Source organism: Clytia hemisphaerica, unplaced genomic scaffold (assembly GCF_902728285.1).
Source record: "Clytia hemisphaerica strain Z4C2 unplaced genomic scaffold, Clytia hemisphaerica genome assembly, whole genome shotgun sequence".
Classification (NCBI taxonomy): domain Eukaryota; kingdom Metazoa; phylum Cnidaria; class Hydrozoa; order Leptothecata; family Clytiidae; genus Clytia; species Clytia hemisphaerica.
In genome coordinates, this window is record NW_027103473.1 from 1,565,859 (window position 1) to 1,587,109 (window position 21,251).

Sequence of the window (21,251 nt, forward strand, 5' to 3'; positions counted from 1 at the left end):
ATATCGAGTACAACTTGAAAGAATATGTGAAAGCCGATGCACTCACCCTGTCAATTTACGGGTTTTTCATGTTCGTGTTATTTTACATCAGTTTCTCGTTGCTCGCCTCTATAATCAGTAGTTGTGTGACACTAGAAACAGACAGCTCTTACAAGAAATTCAACATTATCAGAATGGTGAATTCGCGTGGCAAAACCGTGGATATTCTGTGCGAGAATATGGTTCAAATGAAACCTGAGGATTTTATTAGAGCTTTGAAAAGCCATGGAGGATCTGAAAACTTTATGGGAACTTTCAAACAGAAGAAGTAGAAGGATAAAAACTTTTTCTATAAAAATGAATGAAATGACAGCAGAAAATTTGTAAAACACAGACCTGGGTTCGGCGTGAAAGTCAAAAATTACAAAAGCCAAATCCTGAATAACAAACTAGGTCAGGTAAAAAACTTTTTCTTTGTGTGAAGACTGATAGATGGCTTTTCTTTGCGGAAATAGTCGTACTTCCATATTTGAGCAATAACAGAAGCTAGATTTTGACAGGGCTTTGAATATACCCAAGAAACTTGGTATACCCTATTCCAAACACGGAGTTGATCCCATCACCGAGTATTAAAAAGAATCAACAATATTGTGGAAACGTTGTTACATTAAGCTGGAGTTCTAACAAATTAGAATAACAAACTCTAACGCATAATCTCGGTATTATCGTGTAGATAGTAAGTAGGTATACCAAAAAAAATCTTTGTGAATTTAAAACAAATGATGGTTGATGAATAACTCCAAGCAAGATATAGTAAATTAAAAATGAATTTCGGACGTTACTATATCTAACAGTTTCTCAAAGGCTAAAGCTTTTCCTTATTTTCTTTTTAATTTTCTCAATCCAGGTAGGAGTTCCTGCAAAACATCACAAAAGATTTTATGGAGTACAGAAAACATTATAACTTTAACTACAGACTGCTGGTTTCGATGTAGGGAAATTGATTAAAAAATAGAGAGGATGTTCTTGTTATTTATAAACTAAACTGTGAAAATTAACGGGAAAACTACTTCAAAATAAGAAGAAATCAAACTCCTTTTGGAGACTTGACAGTCAATGATAAAACGTAGTTTGCCTATATTATGATTTAAGAAATTTGAGTGCATTCAAAGTTTCCTTTTTATGATAAGGAAAGCAGAAATGTCTTTTATGCTGACAAAGCAGAATTAGCTAAAGAATTTTTCAAATCTTGAGCTTGCGCGGCACTGGAGTTGGATAAAGAAGAATCTTTAGTTCTCTATTAATTCAAAACTGGTGCATTACAACTGGAATTATGGAAATTGAAAATATCAAAAAAACTAAATTAGACATAACCAAAGGAATCAAGTGCAATTTCAAACGATTCTTTATTGCATCTTTTGTAACAGTGATTAACTCGATTCTTGGTGCGTTAATGTTCTTTTATGTCGAGGAGTGTTATTTCAAAGTCGCAGAGCCTCCCCAGTATGGAAAACGGTGTTTGGAACTGTGTGGACAAATTATAAAACTCAATCAGACCAGCTTCAACACAACAGAAGTAGATGGAATAAAGGAGATCATCCAACAGTGCAAGGACAAGGAGAATTGTATTGAAGTTCATAGCAACTCAACTGCAAATTGTCAATTAAACGAATTGTTATTTCAGAAATGGACTCAATTTACTTTCTCAATCCTTTTTACAGTGGGTAAGGTATATAACTGCAATCGAGGAAAAAGGCCCGATTTTAAAATTAGTGTTTTACAAAGCTGAGATTTTTCGCTTTTCCAACTTAATATTTTATGATTTTTTTTTTAATTTAAGGGTTGTCCTATTTACATAAGAAAGAAAAAGTGAAAATCTCAAAATTTCTAACTCGAGTGAAATATCTTATTTTTCTCAGACTCTGATTTTTAGACAAACTGACGAGGAACTACAACACTAAGTAAATAGGTTTGACCACCACGCAGTACATTTATTTATTTATGTCTTTTGATTTACCTCTCTATTCTTCCTTTAACTCGCGTGCCTAAAATTGTCTTTTAGGCTATGGGTATGATGTTCCTAAATCTGAGCTTGGAAAAGTCCTGACAATTGTTTATGCTATCGTTGGTATTCCAATCGCAACGGGATCAGTGGTATTTTGTGGAAGATTTATCACAGCTATCATCAAATATCTCATCATCTTTTTCGAATCAAAAGTATTGAAACGCGACGAAATTGTGAAATTCAAGCCGAAAGTCATCATCATTCAGGTCGTTCTAGCCATCAAATTCATTCTTCTCCTGGCATTGTTTTATAAGAAAACTGGCTTGAAACATTTATCATTCTTCAATTCGTTTTATTTCACTTTTATATCAATCTCAACCATCGGTTTCGGAGACATTAAATATAACTTCAGAGAATATCTTGATTATACTCCACTAGAGAGGACGATTTCCGATCTCGTCCTTTACATGTTATTTTACATCAGTTTCTCGCTGCTCGCCTCCATAATCAGTAGTTGTGTCACACTAGGAACAGACAGCTCTTACAAGAAATTCAAAATTGTAAAATTGGTAGATTCGCGTGGCAAAACCATGAAAGTTTTTTGCGAGAATATGGTTCAAATGAAACCTGAGGATTTTATAAAAGTTTTGAAAAACCATGGAAGATCTGAAGACTTTTTGAGAACCACAACAACTGAAGCAGACTACAGCCTCAATAACATCGGTATGGATCAAGAGTGAAACTGAGTGGTTTCTTTACAAGGAAGATTTCATATCGATGTGAAATTTATATTTTGAAGTATTTTCCATCATAATTCATTATAAAATTTTACATTGCAAATTAACCTAAAATCGAAAAGTCTCCATCTTGTATTGGAAAGGTCAACTTAACAATTTAAACAGAGGGTAAAGAGTCAAAATTATGACTTTTCAATTCCATAAACAAAAAACACATGGATTTATTAAAGATACCGATATTATCGAACAAGCACTGGTAAAGCTCAAGCAAGAAGACAAAAAGGGAAACAAAATCTCAAAAAACTGATTATCTACTTTACAATCTTGCTTCTCATCATTAACTTTGGTATATGTTATTATTTTACTAGTCTAGTCTAGACTAGACTAAGTATAAAAAAAAATTCTCCAGAAATGTATGGACCTATATGTACATATATATGCAATTGTAGTCACCATTTTGAAAGAAAACTGTACTAACAATAATATCAGCGACAAGAAAGTATAGAGGAAATTCCCACAGATCTGTAAAGCCCGAAGGGCTAGATTTGCGGCTTTTATCGAAAAGTGAAGCTTAGGTTTGGAAGGATTTCCTACCAAAGTCACGTGACTAAAATATGCAATTTCACCGGTTTGAGAGATGTGAAATAGCGTTTGCCGCCTACTTTTTTTGATCTTGCGCTCCGAAAACAATTAAAATGCTAGATCCTATCCATCGGCCCGAAATTTAAAAAGTCAAATTTTTGCTTCACTTTTTTTTGCTGGAGGAAGCTTAAAGTTGCCTATCTAGCCCTTCGGGCTTTACAGATATCTGTGGAAATTCCTCCAGAAATGTATATGGACCTATGCAATGAAGTCACCATTTTGAAAGAAAACTGTACCAACAATATCAGCGACAAGGAAGTTCTGAAAAACATCATCAAAAAATGTGCTCAGAAACATTGCCTGATTGACAACTGGGAACTGCGTGTGTACTGAATAGTTATAGGTACAATAAATGGGAAGAATTTGCCCTTTCAGTGATCTTCACCTATAGGTAAGCATTTTATAGTCTCAATCTTGCGTTACCAGCCTTCGTTTAGCATAATATTTACGAAAAACTATTTTTACGTGCGAAAAATTATAAAATTGATTTTTAAGGAGAATACAGATATCATTGTATTTCATATCACTATTAAATCTCGAGAGTTCTATTCCCTATCCAGACAGATCAGATCACCAGAGGGAGGTATTTCCTTAAAAATAGAGACTTGTCTTTTCTTGTGTTACATTCTCAAACGTCAATAAAATCTAAGGTTCTGGTAGTTCTAAAAGGCCTGCAAAGACGATGTTTTTATTCTTTAGGTTAGGGACGACTCTTAACGAGTCTTATTGCACTTTCCACCATCGGTTTTAGTGGCGTCACCTACATTATTGAATATTTTTTCAAATAGCGGATGGTCGATTGTGGCAATGGCGGCGGGTCATATGCTTTTATTTCTCATTAGCTACTCGCTCACGGCAAGCTTCGTCAGTAATTTTGTCTCGATCAAAACAGAATGCCCAAACAAACGCAAATAATTGACAACTCCAACACATTTAAAGCCGAGAAGAACAAAACTTGATGGTCACAACTATTACAAACGATAGTATTGAAAGACGTTGAATGTACTCCCTGGTTAACTTGCTCAGGGCTACATTTCCCGTTAAAGGCCTAGGAAACTGAAGTTTATACTCCTCCTCACTCGGGTAACGAGTGATTTGTTGCCTAGTCAGCCAAATGGAACTTATTATAACGAAGTAAATAATTTAAAAATATTTAAAAAGATATGGAAAGGAATAAGGACTTACAAGCAAGATTTCCACTGCACCCAGTATGTACATAGCAGATGCAAATGAAGTACCAAGATAAAACAATACACCAACAGCACCACCAAACTCAGGTCCCAGACTTCTTGATATCATGAAATACGATCCACCAGCTTAAAAAATCGATGAATGTCATACTTTAATTTGAGCAACTGATGAACTTAAAATTTTTATTTCAAAGTCAAAATTCACTTGTCGAAATCAAAACATGATAATAGATGGAGCAAATTTTTAGTAATTTGTTGATTTCAAAATATATGAAGGTCAGAACTAATGTAATCATATAAACTTATAATCTTGGCCTAACCAGGCAAGCTGGTTGGCGTTTATAAGTCTTAGCAGTGTTATCATAAGGGGTGGACTTAAAAGGCATAAAAACAGAAAAAAAAGGAAATCAGAATCTGGTACTTAGTTTATCATCTAAAATTATGCGCAGTATTAGAAAAACAATAGACATCGATTACCTGGAACGACACCGTTAGTGGCAATGGCACTCATGGAAATGGCCGTTAACATTGTCTAAAGTGAAAATAAAACATTAATATGAATATCGAAGGTTATCATATGTTTTAAAATGAATTTAGAATCCATCCAATGAAAATATAATCTTGTCCTTTCTCACTCCTTTCGAACAACATAATATCAAACAAAACTCTCGTCAAGAAAAGCGAAACTCAGGTATGTACTTGTTTGTGAAGAAGAGAACTGAATCAAAAAACAGGATGTTACTTGTGTACCACTGGCAATATCGAGCAAGGGACTAAATTTACAGTATATATATTGTTTGTCGTAAAAACCCTAAAATTCCCCTCAAAAAACCCTTAAAAATCCCATACAAATTCCCAAATAACGTTTCTTTTAATGTTTTTTTTCTTACACAACAACAGCAAATGAGCACAATGGAAAAGCTTTGCAACACTCCAGCTGTTCCAACTATCCATGATAATCGAATGAAAAGAATAACACCAAGGATGTTTTGAATACAGGGTAAATACACGCCAACCAAGGTTCCAAGTTTTGCTACCTGATAAAAGAAAAATGATAGGTTAAATAAAAAGCGAATCAGTCCTGAATCTGTCGATTAAAAGTAAAACGCAATGGGTATCATTTATGAAATTTCTAAATGAATTGAATTTCGATAAAAAAATATTAATAAACGTGAGTTTCTGAACTTTACTTTACCTCTTGCTTTGGTTGTGCTTCTGAGTCATTAGCTGGAGGAATTGTTGCAGTATATGCAGTGACATTTTGTAAAAAACTTTGAAATCTCCCTCCTTTGAGATGTATGTCCTCCTATAAATAGCATGATAGATTGAAAATGGAAGAAAAATCAAGTGATTGAACAATAGAACAGAAGTCTAAATTGTTTTTATTTGGCACACTGAGTAAATGACATCTCAGTTTCAATACGTTTTTATAAATGTAAATATTTGAGTTCTTAGTTTCAAACATACCGAATAGAGGGCCAAGACATGTTGGTCGTCACCAGTTGGACTTGCATTCTTGTCAAAACCTGTTTGTATAGACAAAGAAATTCAATTTTTAATACCATTCAGCAATTTTATTTAATTTGACTAAATTTTTAATAACTTTTTGTTTTAGGAGTTTATATTCTATAAGGATTTAAATTTTGCTATAATTTTAGCTGTTTAAAAAGACTCTGTGAAAGACAATTTTCACCAAAATTATAGGGTTTATAGTGCTTTCACTCCAAAATAATTTCCAAGAATTTTGCATAAATTCAAAACTATAAGAGAAAGTAATCTCTCTCTAAATCTATTTTGTGCTATATACAGAGAAAAAATCAATTACTCAATCTTACCGAGATCAATCTGATCCAAGGAGCCAGTATTTTGATTTTCTAAAAGCTCTAATTTGACATCCTCTTTAGTGCCAGAATCTTGTGACTTTTGAAATGGTTTGGTGATGGTGAATCTGGATGAACTGGAACTGATGCCATTGTTCATAACTTGATTTAATTGTTCTTAATATTGAGTGCTCGATCAAGAAAATGTTTTTCATCGATAATTACAATAACAAAATTTCAGCCCGCCCTGGTCCACAGTTTTGTGGCAATTTCTGGGTATCTATAATTCAATTGATTGAGCTACTTCACATTTTTGCATCAGTGTTGAAAATTTCTAGTCTACATAATATACAGCTCCAGGCTTTTAGGCCTTACTCTTGGTCTATAGGCACTGCTATATGCGGCCACTAGTGGCCCCCACCGGGAATTTGCTTTTAATAATTGAATTAAACATAATAGCGTTTAATAGAAGTTTTTAACAAAAGAAGTATATCAATAGAGATTTCAAATAAAAGAATGTTTAAAACACAGCTGGCTTAGGTTTCGAAACTCTCTATTGTTTCACTAAAACCCTAGTGCGCATGCAATGTATCCAGAGAAATTCAATATTCAAAACAAGAGTAGTGCGCATATTTTGACAAATAGAGCTCTTAAACAAATCTTGACGAGAAAAAAATTTGACGAATGAGAGACCATTCACCAATTTTGGTGCAATTTGTCAGAATTTGTTTTGGCAATTTAATAAAATAAAATAAAATAAAATTTGGCAAGAATTAATTTTGGCGAGCGACCCATTTTTGCTCAATATTTTAGCTGAAAAAAGAAGGGGAAAAGGGTTTTTGGGAAAAATAAAGACTAAATTGAAAGAAAATTAAATTTGGCAAGTTTACTTATTTTGGCGAATGACCTATAAATTTAAATTCAGCAGAAAGAAATTTCTTCCCTTTAAGGTAAAACATTATAAAGTGTAGATGGACCTCTTCAAATCCTTGGTTAGGAAAAACTATTTATAACTGTTTTCTTTTTTTCTTTACAGAATCAAAAAGCCATCAACATTGACAAACTTCACACATTTTTGAAACTTTTTAATTTATCTGCCATTATGACTTTCTTGAAGCCGCTCTGAAATTAACCAATCGGGTTATGTGTATGGGAATTCATTTATACTGTCTTCTTATTGCATGAACGATTCCACTTACTTTTATGGGATCTTTCAGCTACTATTTTTTCCAGAATAAACCAGCATAAGATTGGAAAGAGTCTCTTCCTAATTTTCTGAAACCCATTTTTCAACTATCCTGTCCTGGTCGTCTTTTTTTGCAAGAAAATTGGCAATTGAATCTAGTTTTGAAATCAATGCAATTAACGATGGTATGCGCCACAAAAAGGGAAAATGGTGAGTACCTAGCTATTCTGGTAAATGCTGGAATTCAACATTAGCTACTCATCCCACTAGCTACAATCGTCCACTAAATATTTGAGACAAAGGGGAGTTCCCGCTGTAATTTTGAACACCACAATCGATTTTTAAGCGCCTTAAACTACAGTTGGAAAGTAGAGTTTTAACTCTGAGTTTTAACATGAGACTTAAGACTTAGGACCTTAGGATCTCAGGATTTAAAAGCTCAAATTTGCTCAAATGAGGCTTGGAATATAGCCTAGAAGCCACCAAACCCCTATAAAATTGAAATATTCAATGGAAGAAAGTGGAAGTGCTAAAATAGTAATTCTCGCCTGAACTTTAAATTCTGAAAAACGTTAAAGTACACTAAAATCTCAATATATTTCGAGGGAGATTGCAGCAACTCCAGAAGATTTTTCAATTTTTAATTTTTTTTTCAAAACCTATCCTATCTTGTAGAGCTTTGAAAAAGAAAGAGAATGAGGGTTCAAAGGCCTCCAGAGGATAAGTGGTTGTAAAGATATTCAAATTTTAGTGTCAAAAATTTGACTAAAAATGTCAAATAAAAGGTTGGGAAAATAGCTTAGAAAAATTTGAAAAGAAAAAAAAGATATTTCCCAGTTATTTGTAAAATATTTAGTATATTTATGAAAATAGCGAAAGATATATCTTTTTTTGAAAAAAGAAGACATTGCATTGTTTTATTTTTGTTTTTGCTTGGAAGGTTGAAATGAGTCAAAAAAGGTGGTAGGACCCATTTTCAAGGGACCTCTGGAAATGGAGGAAAAAGTTATAAGTAAAGAATAAGTTTTTCTGAAAGGAGAAAATCCAAAATGAAAAGAAAATCCATTTTGGCAGAAATAAAAACTTTTTTTGGGACATTTCCATACCGTCAACTGCTCCAACTAGGGAAAAGTGTACGCAACATGGAACTTGTTGATATCTGGCCTGTATTTTCAGTTACTGTTAAATCTCTTTGACAACAAATTTGTTTTGATAACTCCACCAAGTTTATCAATCATGCTTTCTGTCATAACATGTCACGATAACTTTCACTGATAGCGCGCCCTTTTTAACTTTTTTTTTCATTCAAAATGACCGGATGCCAAATGGAGAATTAGAGAACGCCCGCCGCCTAACCGCCTACCGCCCGTTGAAATTAAAAAATAGCGAGTGTGTAACTTATCGCGCGAGTGACGTCAAACGCTCACATTCGCGTGTGTTTTCCACTACAGATTTTTTTCATATTTCGATTTAAAAGCCTACTTGGTGCGAAAGAGAAATCGTGTATTTTTTAATACGCGGTTCATTGAACTCAAATTAAATGACTTTGGAGGTTCGGTGAAATGGTGGTGGAATGGCCGTCCCATGTTGCGTAAGATAGTCCTAAGTTGGAGCAGTTGACGGTACTAAAGAAGAAAAAAAGTGAAAAAAACTATATACATGAAAATGAAAGAACTAAAATTGAATGTGATTTTTGAATTCCTCACCCTTTTTCTGATAAACATACAAAGTTTCAGCCTTCAACTACATTTTCCTCCATTTCCAGAAACATTTGTTCATCAACTTTTTTTTTCTCCCGTCTGAAACAATTTTGAAAATGTTGCAAAAAACGTTTGGCATTTTACCAATTTGCCGTCTAGGGAGTCCATAGTGTTATATATATACGGCTGGAAAGCTAAGATCACGGGCTTTCTTTAAGTAGAAATTGGAACGCTTTGGCATACATAGAAAAAAAGTTCGAAGGATTCAAAGTTCACGGAAAAATGTAACATTTGGTTTGACATCAACAGAAGTTGCTTGACTTCTGGAGTCGCTACACCAGCCCACCACCATCATGATGCTGGGCAATACAATTCTACCTTTACTACCCATCTTGTGATTACAAGGTTTTCCTATATTCATCTTCAAACCCAGTATGGATTTCGTGTAACTAACGCCGAAGTTCTTCGGCGTTCAACTGAAACGTTTTTGGCGCATTGGCGTAAGGGTACTTACAAAGATTGTTTGATTTTCAGTTGATTTTTAGCTTCCATTTGGCTAAATTTGCTTTCGCTAGCTTGCGCTCGCGTCAATTTATTAATTACGTTGGCGCATGCGCCTCTTTTCCCGTCTCGCACCCTTATTTGAAAAATTGAATGTTGGTACAAAAGAAATTTTGCTTGGCGTGAGGCTTGCTGCACGGAAAAATATCTTCGGCGCGAGATTTCATGGAATCCATACTGGCTTCAAACAAGTTATAAAAAATAATACGACTCAGCAAATTGCTTTTCCTCACACAGCCAGACGATCTCAATCGAACGGAATCGACGATCAAACCAGTCGAACCAAATCGCATCGAGCTCAATCGACCGATTGAAATTTGATTGTCCCAGACCCCCGCGCTCGATAGGATCGATCATCGGAACGGCTCGATGACGGATCGATATGTGATCGATGGATTACTTATCGATCCGGATAAGAGATCGATAGAGGATCGATACTCAAGATTTTTTTAAGCTTATGATTAGTTATCGATCTATCATCGATCTATCATCGATCTTTTATCGATCTTATCGACCCTATCGACTCTATCGAGTATATCGATTCGTAATCGATTATTAATCGATGACGAATCGACTAACAATCGATGACGAATCGATTAACGATCGATGACGAATCGATTAACGATCGATGACGAATCGATATACTCGATTGAAATACTAGCTCGATAATGGATCAACGAAGGATCGATACTCAAGACTTTTTAATGGCTGAATCTTCCATCGATCTCCTATCCGGATCGATAAGTAATCCATCGATCACATATCGATCCGTCATCGAGCCGTTCCGATGATCGATCCTATCGAGCGCGGGGGTCTGGATTGTCAAACGTAATCGAATCTCAATCGAACGTCAAAATTCTGGGTAATATTCGATTGGTTCGATTGTTGTTCGACTGGTTCGATTGTTGTTGTTGATTGTTGTTGTTGTCGGGAAACGTCGCCTAGTTCGGAAGCATAGTGTTGATCGAACCATACATACTGCTTTCTAACTGTCAAAATAAAGATGGCAGCAAAAAATAGACAATCTACTCCAGAGGATCTCAATCGAACGCAATTGAACGTCAATCGAACGCAATTGAATATCAATTGAATCTGAAAATTGCGGTAATATTATTCGAAATTGCGATTCGATTGCGTTCGACAATCGAATTTCAATCGTTCGATTGCGTTCGATTTGGTTCGACTGGTTCGATCGTCGCTTCCATTCGATTGAGATCGTCTGGACACAACAAGCTTCCCCCGAGCAGAAATAAAATAAAATGAAAAATTGACCAGCTGCTGTTGTGCTCAAATAAATCTTGATTTTTAAGTTAACAATGTTGCAGATGTATCTGGATTTGTTGCAGATGTATGTATGTGTGGATTAGTATATGAGCTGGATTTTGAAGAAAGGAGTCTGGATCTACACATTCACCAGTTCACAAGCAAAAATTGAAAATCTGACATTCGTCAGCTGGTCAGGCAACAAACTAAAATGTCTGAGTCGAAATGACAACACCAAAAAAAATTATAGAGGCCAAATTTCCCGCCAGAAATATTGTCTAAACATCATCGCTTAAACGATCACTTACAAAACGCGGGAACGGAAGTAGTAAGAACTCTTGGCTTGATGGGAACAAAATAATTGTTTCAGAAGAAAGCTGACAAAGTGACCGTCGTGCACTAATAATGGCTTGATAGAAAAGTAAAAAATAGTAAAATGTTCATTTCTCCGTCCCCTTTTTCAACGCATGTTGCCATTTTGAAAAAAAAGTTTTACATTCTTCACTTCTCTTTTTTTTAATATTGATAATTTTTCTCTCTTTTTCTTTGTTTAGGTTTCTCAAGAGCTCCTCATTTATTCAAGAATGTTTGAATTATTGATGAGCATTTTTGATTATCAAAGTTTACTATTCGTGGGACTGTACAGTTTTCCCCGAGGTTTTCCCGAGGTGTCATTTTCGCGGGCAAAGTTACGCCAAGCCGAGTTGCGCGACACAGCGACACATTCTTGATACATACAATAGGTGGTAATACAATTACTCCAGAGCCACTAGTATCACTTTCTTCTTTTAATACTGACGAACGTTGGCGTTGCACAACATCTCGTGAGCGCTATCAAAATCATGCATGAAGAGCAAGCTTATGGACTGGGCACGAGTTTGAATAGAATACTCTTGTCTCCCAAATAGATTTTTCTCATCCCAGGCTTTCAGTCAAGCTGGCGCGCTACTGATAAACAAAAAAGCCATGATGTAGATGAGTGTACAGAAAATCAAACTATTAAATGGCTTTGATATCTTTGGTAAATTTCATGCGAAGAATATCAGCACTAATAGCTCTGAAATCAAAATGGGACACTCTCTTTAGCACCAGCTATTTGTGGTTCTGACCCAGGGATTGGGACACTCGTCTGGTAATCGACCTACCATATAGCTGCAGCCCTTATGGCAACATTTTTAGGCTTCCCAAATTGCACTGTAAGGGTCAAAAAGAGCAAAGATGAGAAATAGTCCGACACACGCGGTCAGTGATTACTATTAGTATTACTTTTGCAGGCGACCGAAGAAAAATAAAAACGTTGATTTAAATCACTGTGTAAGTAAACAAACTAATTTCTTAACAAACATTAGCTGAGGATTAATTCGTAAAATGTTAACATGATGAAAACATTTGTTCATTCAGATATTGAACCCAAATTTAGCTTTGCTTGTTAAAATACACCAGACAAAAAGACAGAACGCAGCTTCATATTTCAGAAAAATTAACTTTAATTGGATGAATTTTTGTTTGCACGAATGGTCAGAAAAATGTGATTGTTGGCAATGTTTTATTTGGGCTAATTTTTCATTAAGCAAACTGTATTATGTAAATTTTAGAATAGATGGCAATTTTGAAGGCATAAAACATGTCCAAACTGGAGATGAGCCATTCGACAATAGACTGGTGTTACAGCGTTTTTTTTTTCGTTCTTACGAGTTTGGGAAGTAATTCAAAACGGGGAGAAATTAGGTATACTCGGGAAAAATATATTTAGACCAATGCTGCGAGCTAACAGGTGACGCATTTTAACAGTCTTTTCGACAAATGTGTATATTTGATATAAAATCATAGATAATGGTTGCTGCTTGAAACCGACTGGATTGGCGTAAACTACTCTTGTCTCCCAAATAGACGCCCCCCCCCACTTATTGTTAAGAGAAAAAAATCCACCCCCCCTCTTATTAAGACCCCCCCCCCCCCGTTAATTAAATTCGAATAATTCAATAAACTCTCCCACCGATTTTTTTCCCTATTACCATAGCGCCATGCCACCATATTTTCCCGCCTTTACTATCACTATAACGGACGATAACACCGTCTAGCTTGGCGGTGACAAGTAACAGGACAGAATCTAATGCAACGCGATGTGAAACTTCAGAAAAAAGGGTTTTTTTTTCTATCCTTGACTGATTATAGAAATCAGGAATTAAAAAATAGCCCTTTTTTGGCCAAAAATTCGGTAATTAGTATATGTAATCACATGATAACGAGTGGAATTCGAGAATAATTGCACGAGTGACTTTTTTGTTATTAATTTTGCAAGTCCGAAAGGACGAGGAAAATTCGAAACAAAAAAAAACGAGTGCAATCTTCGAATTGTAAGAGTTATTATGTGATTACGAGCTAATCAGACAATGACTTTCACTACTTTTTCCCCGTCAGGAAAGTAAATTACATGCACTGAAAGTTTTACATTTTTTTCTTCTTTTTATGTTTTTCTTTTATTGTTTGCTTAAAGATTTTCTTTCTCACATGATAAATTTCGAATGCAATATTAAAACGCTCGATAAAAAAATGTAAGAAAAAACATTAAAATCAATTTTGTAAACATTGGCGCGTCATTAAAAAGTGTGATTTGCGATTAATTGCTTTCTAGAGGATGTAATTAACGATGATTAATTGCTCTCTTTGAAGGCGCGCCAAAGAAGAAAAAATAACTCATCGTGCGATTATAACCGCTTAATACATCCAAGTCAATCTCAAATTAAAAAAACGAAGCAAAGCAAAATTTGTGGATAACAGGAAGGTTTTGTTCCTATATACCTCATGTCGGATATGTCCAACCTTTTGTATGATGAAAGGGTCACAAAGCGATAACGTGTGTCGTGGCTCGAAGGTCTAAAATAATAAGATCAGCCGATAGGTTCAACAAAGACTTAATTCTCATCACTTATTCTATTATCATATGGGTGTTCAGATGTTAGTCTAAACAGGTCAAGCTTTATGGCATTTTTCACTTCTTGTTACTATTCATCACTTTCACTCTCGAGGTACCTCTTTCGTTACTAATAGTTCTTAATCTGATAAATGTGAGTGACTCTGGAAACGATGCAAAGTGCAGGCCGATTTATTATTTGTTTAAACTGAAGTCTACGCCAAAATAGCGAAGCCCCCGAAAGCCCTGAAAGTTGACCAAAATTTGCTATATTTTCTAGTTTTATGATTGAAAAGTTAGAAAAATAGCTTGTATTGCTGGTGCTTCTAAAATAGATACGCTTAAACCTGGCGTAATGAAATCGAACGTTAGAATGGTGGTGCTCTTGAAAAACTTTGACGCCAATATCTTACTTTATATCCGCTCCTTACGCCACTACGCCAAAAGTAATTACTGCCTCACGCTGAATATATTCGGCGTATTGTGCACCATTTTCCAGGCTGGAAATGACCCGTTCTATCAAATACCAGCTAAGACATCTAAGTTTTTTTTCAGGATTTTAGTGAAAACTGACATTCTGGTTTGTAAACTACCGACTACTGCCCGGGGGGGGGGCAGTTGGATTTTGGACTGACGGTATGTGCGGGCTAAAAATTGGCATTCAAAATTGCACCCTTACAGTGCAGTAGTTTTTCCCGAAAAATAAACCCTTACAGTGCATTTTTCGCCAAGTTGAATACCCTTACAGTGCAGTCAAGCTTTTTCCCTGAAGTGATTGAAATGGGTCAAAGAAAGATTTCGTTTGTGAATTTAGGTTTGAAAATAGTATTGTATTATATCAATTAATTAAAACATCATTCAATGTTGCTCATAGCTTTACAATATTGAAATCATAAAATTCGTACCCTTACAGTGCAGGCGGCAAAAGAAATCCACCCTTACAGTGCATTTTGGTTGCCTTGAAAAACACACCCTTAGTGCCCGTACATACCCGTCAGTCATTTTGCTTGGCTGCCCCCCCCCCCGGGGACTATGTCACCTAAGGAAATACAAACAATGTATTTTCTCATGCTTTTAGTTTCCATTTCAAGATCTAAACGTTGTGGCAATTTTGTCTAAAAGCCCCAAAAAGGAAAAAGAAAAGCCATCTGGGAAGATGAATTGCAAACTCCACATTTAACAGAGAGTGGTATGTGCAGAATGGATGATATGTTTTGAGTTAATATGTTAATTAAAATCTGTGTCAAAAAGGTGCGCGGTGTATTTATTTTTGACCATAACAAGATTGAAGTTTCATTATTGTGAAAATGGTAATTATTGTGCTATTCTACAATAAGCTCATTTTTTTCTTCACCATTTTTTTCATTTTCTTCTAGGAATTTTGAAAAAAAAATTAGTGGAATAAATATACGCATTAAATATCTTTCTAACGATAGTTACCAAATATCTATTATACGACAAGTGTTTGAAAAGTTATGGTTACTATATACCGTGAAAAGCACAGCTCAAAATCATATATTTACGCTGTGCCGACGAATCGAGATTCTATTCATCGTGCAATCAGCGAAGACAAAAGTAACCATGACGACCATCCAAGATCTTGGATGAGCGTCATAGTCGATATTTTTATTCCCGTCGTTGAAAACACAACTTACAAAAAGTCATCAATGCTTTGTAAAAAGAGTCAGTGATAGAGAATCATAACATAAAGTTTGTCTATTATTTCGATTGAATTAAAAGTGACATTTCCATAATTAAAAGTTTAGTAATTACTGTTATACATTTGGGGATCATGTAAAAGATTTCTTTCGAAATAAACTCATTTCAACTACACTTTGAGGTTTCTGGGGAATTCGTTAATAGTAAACTGCATACTGATACAGTCTGCTAGACATTAATATGGTAATATTTGCTCTTCATCTTTGATTCTTTCTACAGTGATTAGATTGACACATGCGCGATAAAATTTCTATTATTTGTCTTCAGAGGTTACTTTTTTCTTTGAAAACTTAACCTCTGATACTCAGGGTAGTTACTATACGTTTGTTGAAGTGTTTTTTATAGAGATAAAACATGATATGTTGTCTCTCGAAAATAGCCGGATAGCATACATCAACTATATAATAAAAAGTATTAATTCTATAGGTATTAACTTTGTTAAATCCAGTAATACCTTAAATGTATGCAGTATGTTGGAATGTATTTCGATACATCTAATACCCTCTTTATATTTACGTCATTCAAAACGAAACTACAGAAACTAATACGGCTTAACTTTTTATATCAGTTTTTTTTGCTCAATTTTGGTGTGCCATTAATGTCTTGTGGTTTTCAATATATCCGAATTATGTGTAACGGAGAATAACAATAAAAGAGAAACCCTTCCTGTATGTACTGTATCTTGCCTTGACATCTCTAAATGGTCAAACAAAAATTTTTGATAATTTTTTGAAATATTTTTTGCAATGTGCTAGGAAAAATATATTTTCAACTTTCTCAAAAGATTTCAGACGTCACCGTTCTGAAAATACTGAAAAAATATTCCTTAAAACGTTTTGTCACTTTTCTTTTTTACTTAAATTATACAAGGCTCTAGGCAATACATAGTTTTGAGATTCAAGTTTAATTTACTTACTGTACCGGTTTACGTTATTTTACAGATAAGATGTAAAATGGGCCATTTCATTAAATTTCCATACAGAGCCGGTAGACGAGCTTTTTCAGAAAACATTGAGAACGCTATTATACCCCCTGGAAAACGGCAAAATTTGCACAAAAAACAACCTTAGAAAATAATTTTTGTGCAGATCTTACATCACTATTGATGCACCTTGTCAACTTAGTATGTCAACTAAAAACTGATCTCTTTTCTTAAATTTATTCGGGGACCACAGGCCTCCGCTGAATTTTTATCGCCTTATATGGTTATATCAGGCGATTATCGAAAGATTGCATACGTACATCAGAATACAAATCTCCTTTTATTCTGATGTTTGTGAGATAAGAGAAACAGAAAATATAGAGAGAATGAAATGATTGTGATGCCCTCGCCCTCGTATATGTGCATAGGATAAAGTAAAAATCGTAAACATTTTCTTGCTAAATAAATTATGGTGGTTACTAGGCTGCGCACATCCCCAGAATTTTTTTTGTTATAGGGGATGCGTATCGTGTATGAAATTCTCGTCCGAGAGTTACCTCAAATTTGGGGTAACCAAAATTTGCATAAATTTACATAATTTCGTCACATCCAATCAAAGAAAGAAAAAAATGAAGCCATTGTGCTGTTTGTTTTCATAATTATAAATTTTCATTCATTGAACAAAGAAAAAATGAAGTCATTGTATTGCTATGACGCATAATCAAAAAAGAAAAAAAAAGACGGGGGTAAGTTGGGACAGAAATATTTTAGACGATACGAATCCCCTATATCAAATCATATCAGAGGGGATGCGTGCAGCCTAGGTGGTTACGGGCTTTGAAAAATTTCCCCTGGTCAATAAGCTCGAGGTATAATTTTGGCTAAAAAGCTACATTCCCGATAAAGATAGATCCTGAACATTCCCCCGATGCCCTGATGATACGGTATTTGCAGTGCCCGTACTCATGAACCCATGCAGCCAGCAATATATGTTTATATGGTCTCAGAAAAAGCTCTTTCAAAATTTGGGAATGTTTTTTTTTTCTTATTCATTTTGGACGAAATATTGATATTGATTCTAGCACTTTCTTTGTTTGTGTTTTGTTTTTGGTAGCCAGACGGGCTGTGTAACTCATGTAGGAAACAAGAAGTCGGAGTGACATGAAGGCTCAGCGACATAGCAATTAGTCGCGAATGTTTGTTCGTAATGTGGACACTTCATACCAGAAGGTGCCGTTTCTTCCTAAATGAATTTGAATTGCGAGATATTGTTTCTTCAAAAGCACCGAGGACATGCCAATGAAAGGTCCGATGCTGGGCCGATGAAAGTGACTTTAAAACCCACATAGGAGATTCGATTTTAGCCTTCATATACCATTTTGATTTGGTATTATGAAATAAAGGCATTAGTTTTTGCACACGACACGCACATTTATAAACTTAATAACATAATAAGTAGTTATTATACGTAAAAAGCCAGCAATCAAAAGAGATCGCATTTTTAGATATCCTGGGAAATTAATTATTTTTTGTAAGAACCAAGAAAGTAAGAACATGATACAATCACAGATATCTAAGCCCGAAGGGCTAGATAGGCAACTTTAAGCTTTCTCCAGCAAAAAAAAGTGAAGCAAAAATTTGACTTTTTAAATTTCGTGCCGATGGATAGGATCTAGCATTTTAATTGTTTTCGGAGCGCGAGATCAAAAAACGTAGGCGGCAAACGCTATTTCACATCTCTCAAACCGGTGAAATTGCATATTTTAGTCACGTGACTCTGGTAGGAAATCCTTCCAAAGATGAGCTTCACTTTTTGATAAAAGCCGCAAATCTAGCCCTTCGGGCTTTACAGATATCTGTGGATACAATAGCCGTAAAAAGCGTTTTCCTTGAGGTGAAGAGAGACAAATTATAACTGGTTGAGAGAGAAAAGTTTTAAGCAGTGTATGTTAACCGCAAACCCGCTAATACTGCTGTTAAAGACAAACGCTATTTGGCTATTTGATTAAGGAAAAAATGCTGTCTGTGGGCACGGTGACAGTAGCCAAAGGAAAGAATGTCTAAAGGTCATATATTGCTATTGGAAAATCCCCGTAAAATGTAAACTCTAGTACTCAAGGAGCACGCAAATCCGTTAGAAAACATCCGTGAACCGTGAGTGATTATCCCCGTTTATCTATATCACGGTAATTTGTAGACTGGCACACCAGTCGGGCTGGAGCGGTATCACACGGGAAAAGTGAGCAAGAAAGAGGAAAAAATTTTGTTGGCGGCAAGGGCTGAAAGCTAAGTTAATCAGCAGCCTCTCACCAACTTTTGCTCGTTCTCCTACACAGCTCCTATTCTAGCAAACGCCTGCCGCCTTTATGTTCCCGCCCTCTGACATGATTAATTAACAGACTACACGTTTTTTTTTTATAAGAACGTCAAAAATTTTCGAAGCCTTCGGATGTTCTTAGTTTTTTGTATTTAAAGCCTAAAAATGTTCTTAAAATGTTCTTATTTTCAGCATTTTTTGAGCATTTTGATGTAATTTCTTAAGAAAATGCATGTTTTTAAGTTTCCAAAGCCTTAGAATGTTCTTAGAATGTTCTTAAATTTTTGGGCCTCGAAGCCTTATGTTTTTATATAGTTTGTTCTTATAAAAAAAAACGTGTAGTTTTCTAGTCTAGGTAATTTGAATCAATTAAAAAAGAGGTGATTACAAGCCCGTCCACTATTACCTCCTACTTCGCTATGGCATACACCATCATCTTCATGGATGGATTGCCACCAATGTAAACACCATTTATATTGCTTTTGTTATAAAGACTTTTTTATAAGAAAAGTCGAGTGAGAACACGGTGTTCAATTTTGGCGAAACCCTGAGAACAAATTAAGAAAAATCCTAGCCCCTTTTAAGTAAATAAGCGAATAAAGAAAGTATATTATAAATAATTCAACAATATTTAAACCTGAACATCAAGAGAAATTAAGAACAAAATAATACTTTATTAGTTCTAGTAAAAACAATGATACATAAAAAAAAACAAAAAAAACCTGAAAACGGCAGCTTGTCCTGAAATATTTGTGACACGGATAACTGATAAACAAATTAATGGCTATGGTAACCGCAATTCCCCTTATCAAAAGTAATGACTCAATGTCATAAGAGACTTAGAAGTAATATAATCATTCTAACGTATTTGCTCTGATTGTCATCAAAAGTAATAAGAAACAATGAAGCAGCATTATGATTGGTCGAACCAGTGAGAGTATTCCCGGAGTATTCTTTTGTTTTTACGTCTTTCAAAGGCGGACTAATTTTAATCATTGATGAAAAAAAGTATATATCAGTTGAGAAAAGCTTATAAGCCCTTGCAAATATACAGTTAATCATTTGGTTAGGTTGACACGCTACACGTTTGTGGTTTTTGTACTGCTTTTTCAGTCACATCTTTTTCGAGTATTTTGTACTTTTGGGCATTGATTCTTGAATACTTTAGGCTGATTTATTCGAAGATGATTTTTACATGAGTGGGCTTTAACGTGATTTTGACTGGAGAAAAAAATAGTTTCAACTTTATGAGAGAATATAAGGAAGGCGTCAAGTTCAAAAATATAAAAATATGAGATATTTAGAGTGTTGCAAAATTTATTATAGAAAAGTATAGAATACACGTTTTAGGCGAAAATGTAAAAATGGAGATTTTTAAAATTCTTAAAAGAAAGTGTCTCTCTCCTCTTCTTCTTGCACTTCCTGTAGTTTGCGCGAAAGCGTTGAAAATAATCGTGTTAAAAATAGGTTATCTCACGAGATAGTTCGATACCATACGTAGATCCATTTTCCCAAGAAGTTTTAGGGCCCCCCCTAGCGGTTTGCGTGGATGCGTGAATGGGCTTTTCCGGTTGCGTAAATGCGTGAAAATTAAAAAAAAAAAATTGCACGAGTGCGTGAATTGAAAACCCTTTTTGATTGCGTAAATGCGTGAAATTGAACTATTTTGTGTGTGAATACGTGAGTTTTTTCTTTTTCCACCAATTATAGAGGCCCCCAGCGGACCTTAAATTCATGCAATTTTTTGTTCACGCAAAGCAATCCAATTCACGCATTCATGCAATTTTTTTTTCACACATTCATGCAAATAAAAAAGCCCATTCACACATTCACGCAAACCGCTGGGGCCCCATTATATGCAATTTTCCCGATTGTCAAATTGTTTTCCCGAATTTTCCCGAAAAATTTTCCGACTTCCTAGAAAATAGGGCTGGCGTGAAACTCATGGTTGGGTGAATTTCGAAGAAAAATTGCGTGATTGCGTGAATTGAGGGTCCACTGAGGTGGGAGGGGGGGGTCTTTGAAGGTCTCTTAGTGGGAATGAATTATTTGAATCCTTATACTAAAGAGAATGATACTGCAGCAAGGATTCTCAGATTATAACCACGCTAACTTCAACTTTGTCACATAAGTGTTACAGTGCTATTTTTTAGCACGTACAGTGAGATAAGAATCGTGGAATCAAAAAAAGTTTACAATAATCGCGGTTAACTACTATTGCTACGGTAGCTATGATTGCTGTTATCTTTTACTACTTCTTCCTATAATGAATTAGCTCAGGCAATTTCTGGATTCT

The 21,251-nt window shown here is 35.1% G+C and overlaps 2 protein-coding genes across 2 annotated transcripts in view; one reads left to right on the forward strand and one right to left on the reverse strand.

Annotated features, from left to right (window-relative positions):
- LOC136798441 (solute carrier family 12 member 6-like) overlaps positions 1–6,649 on the reverse strand; it is a 67,008-nt gene extending 60,359 nt beyond the window's left edge. Inside the window, exons 1-6 of the mRNA XM_067055051.1 lie at positions 6,389–6,649; positions 6,021–6,079; positions 5,749–5,859; positions 5,444–5,590; positions 5,031–5,085; positions 4,549–4,679 (exon numbers count right to left, since the gene is read on the reverse strand). Of these exons, the coding sequence (XP_066911152.1) occupies positions 4,549–4,679; positions 5,031–5,085; positions 5,444–5,590; positions 5,749–5,859; positions 6,021–6,079; positions 6,389–6,533 (648 nt within the window). The 5' untranslated portion in view covers positions 6,534–6,649. The remainder of the gene's footprint in view (positions 1–4,548; positions 4,680–5,030; positions 5,086–5,443; positions 5,591–5,748; positions 5,860–6,020; positions 6,080–6,388) is intronic.
- LOC136798388 (potassium channel subfamily K member 9-like) lies at positions 1,320–3,197 on the forward strand. The gene is made up of 2 exons (XM_067054997.1): positions 1,320–1,703; positions 2,042–3,197. Exons 1-2 carry the CDS (start codon positions 1,433–1,435, stop codon positions 2,722–2,724), a joined length of 954 nt encoding a protein of 317 aa, XP_066911098.1. The 5' UTR covers positions 1,320–1,432; the 3' UTR covers positions 2,725–3,197.
- Positions 6,650–21,251: the final 14,602 nt, after the last annotated feature.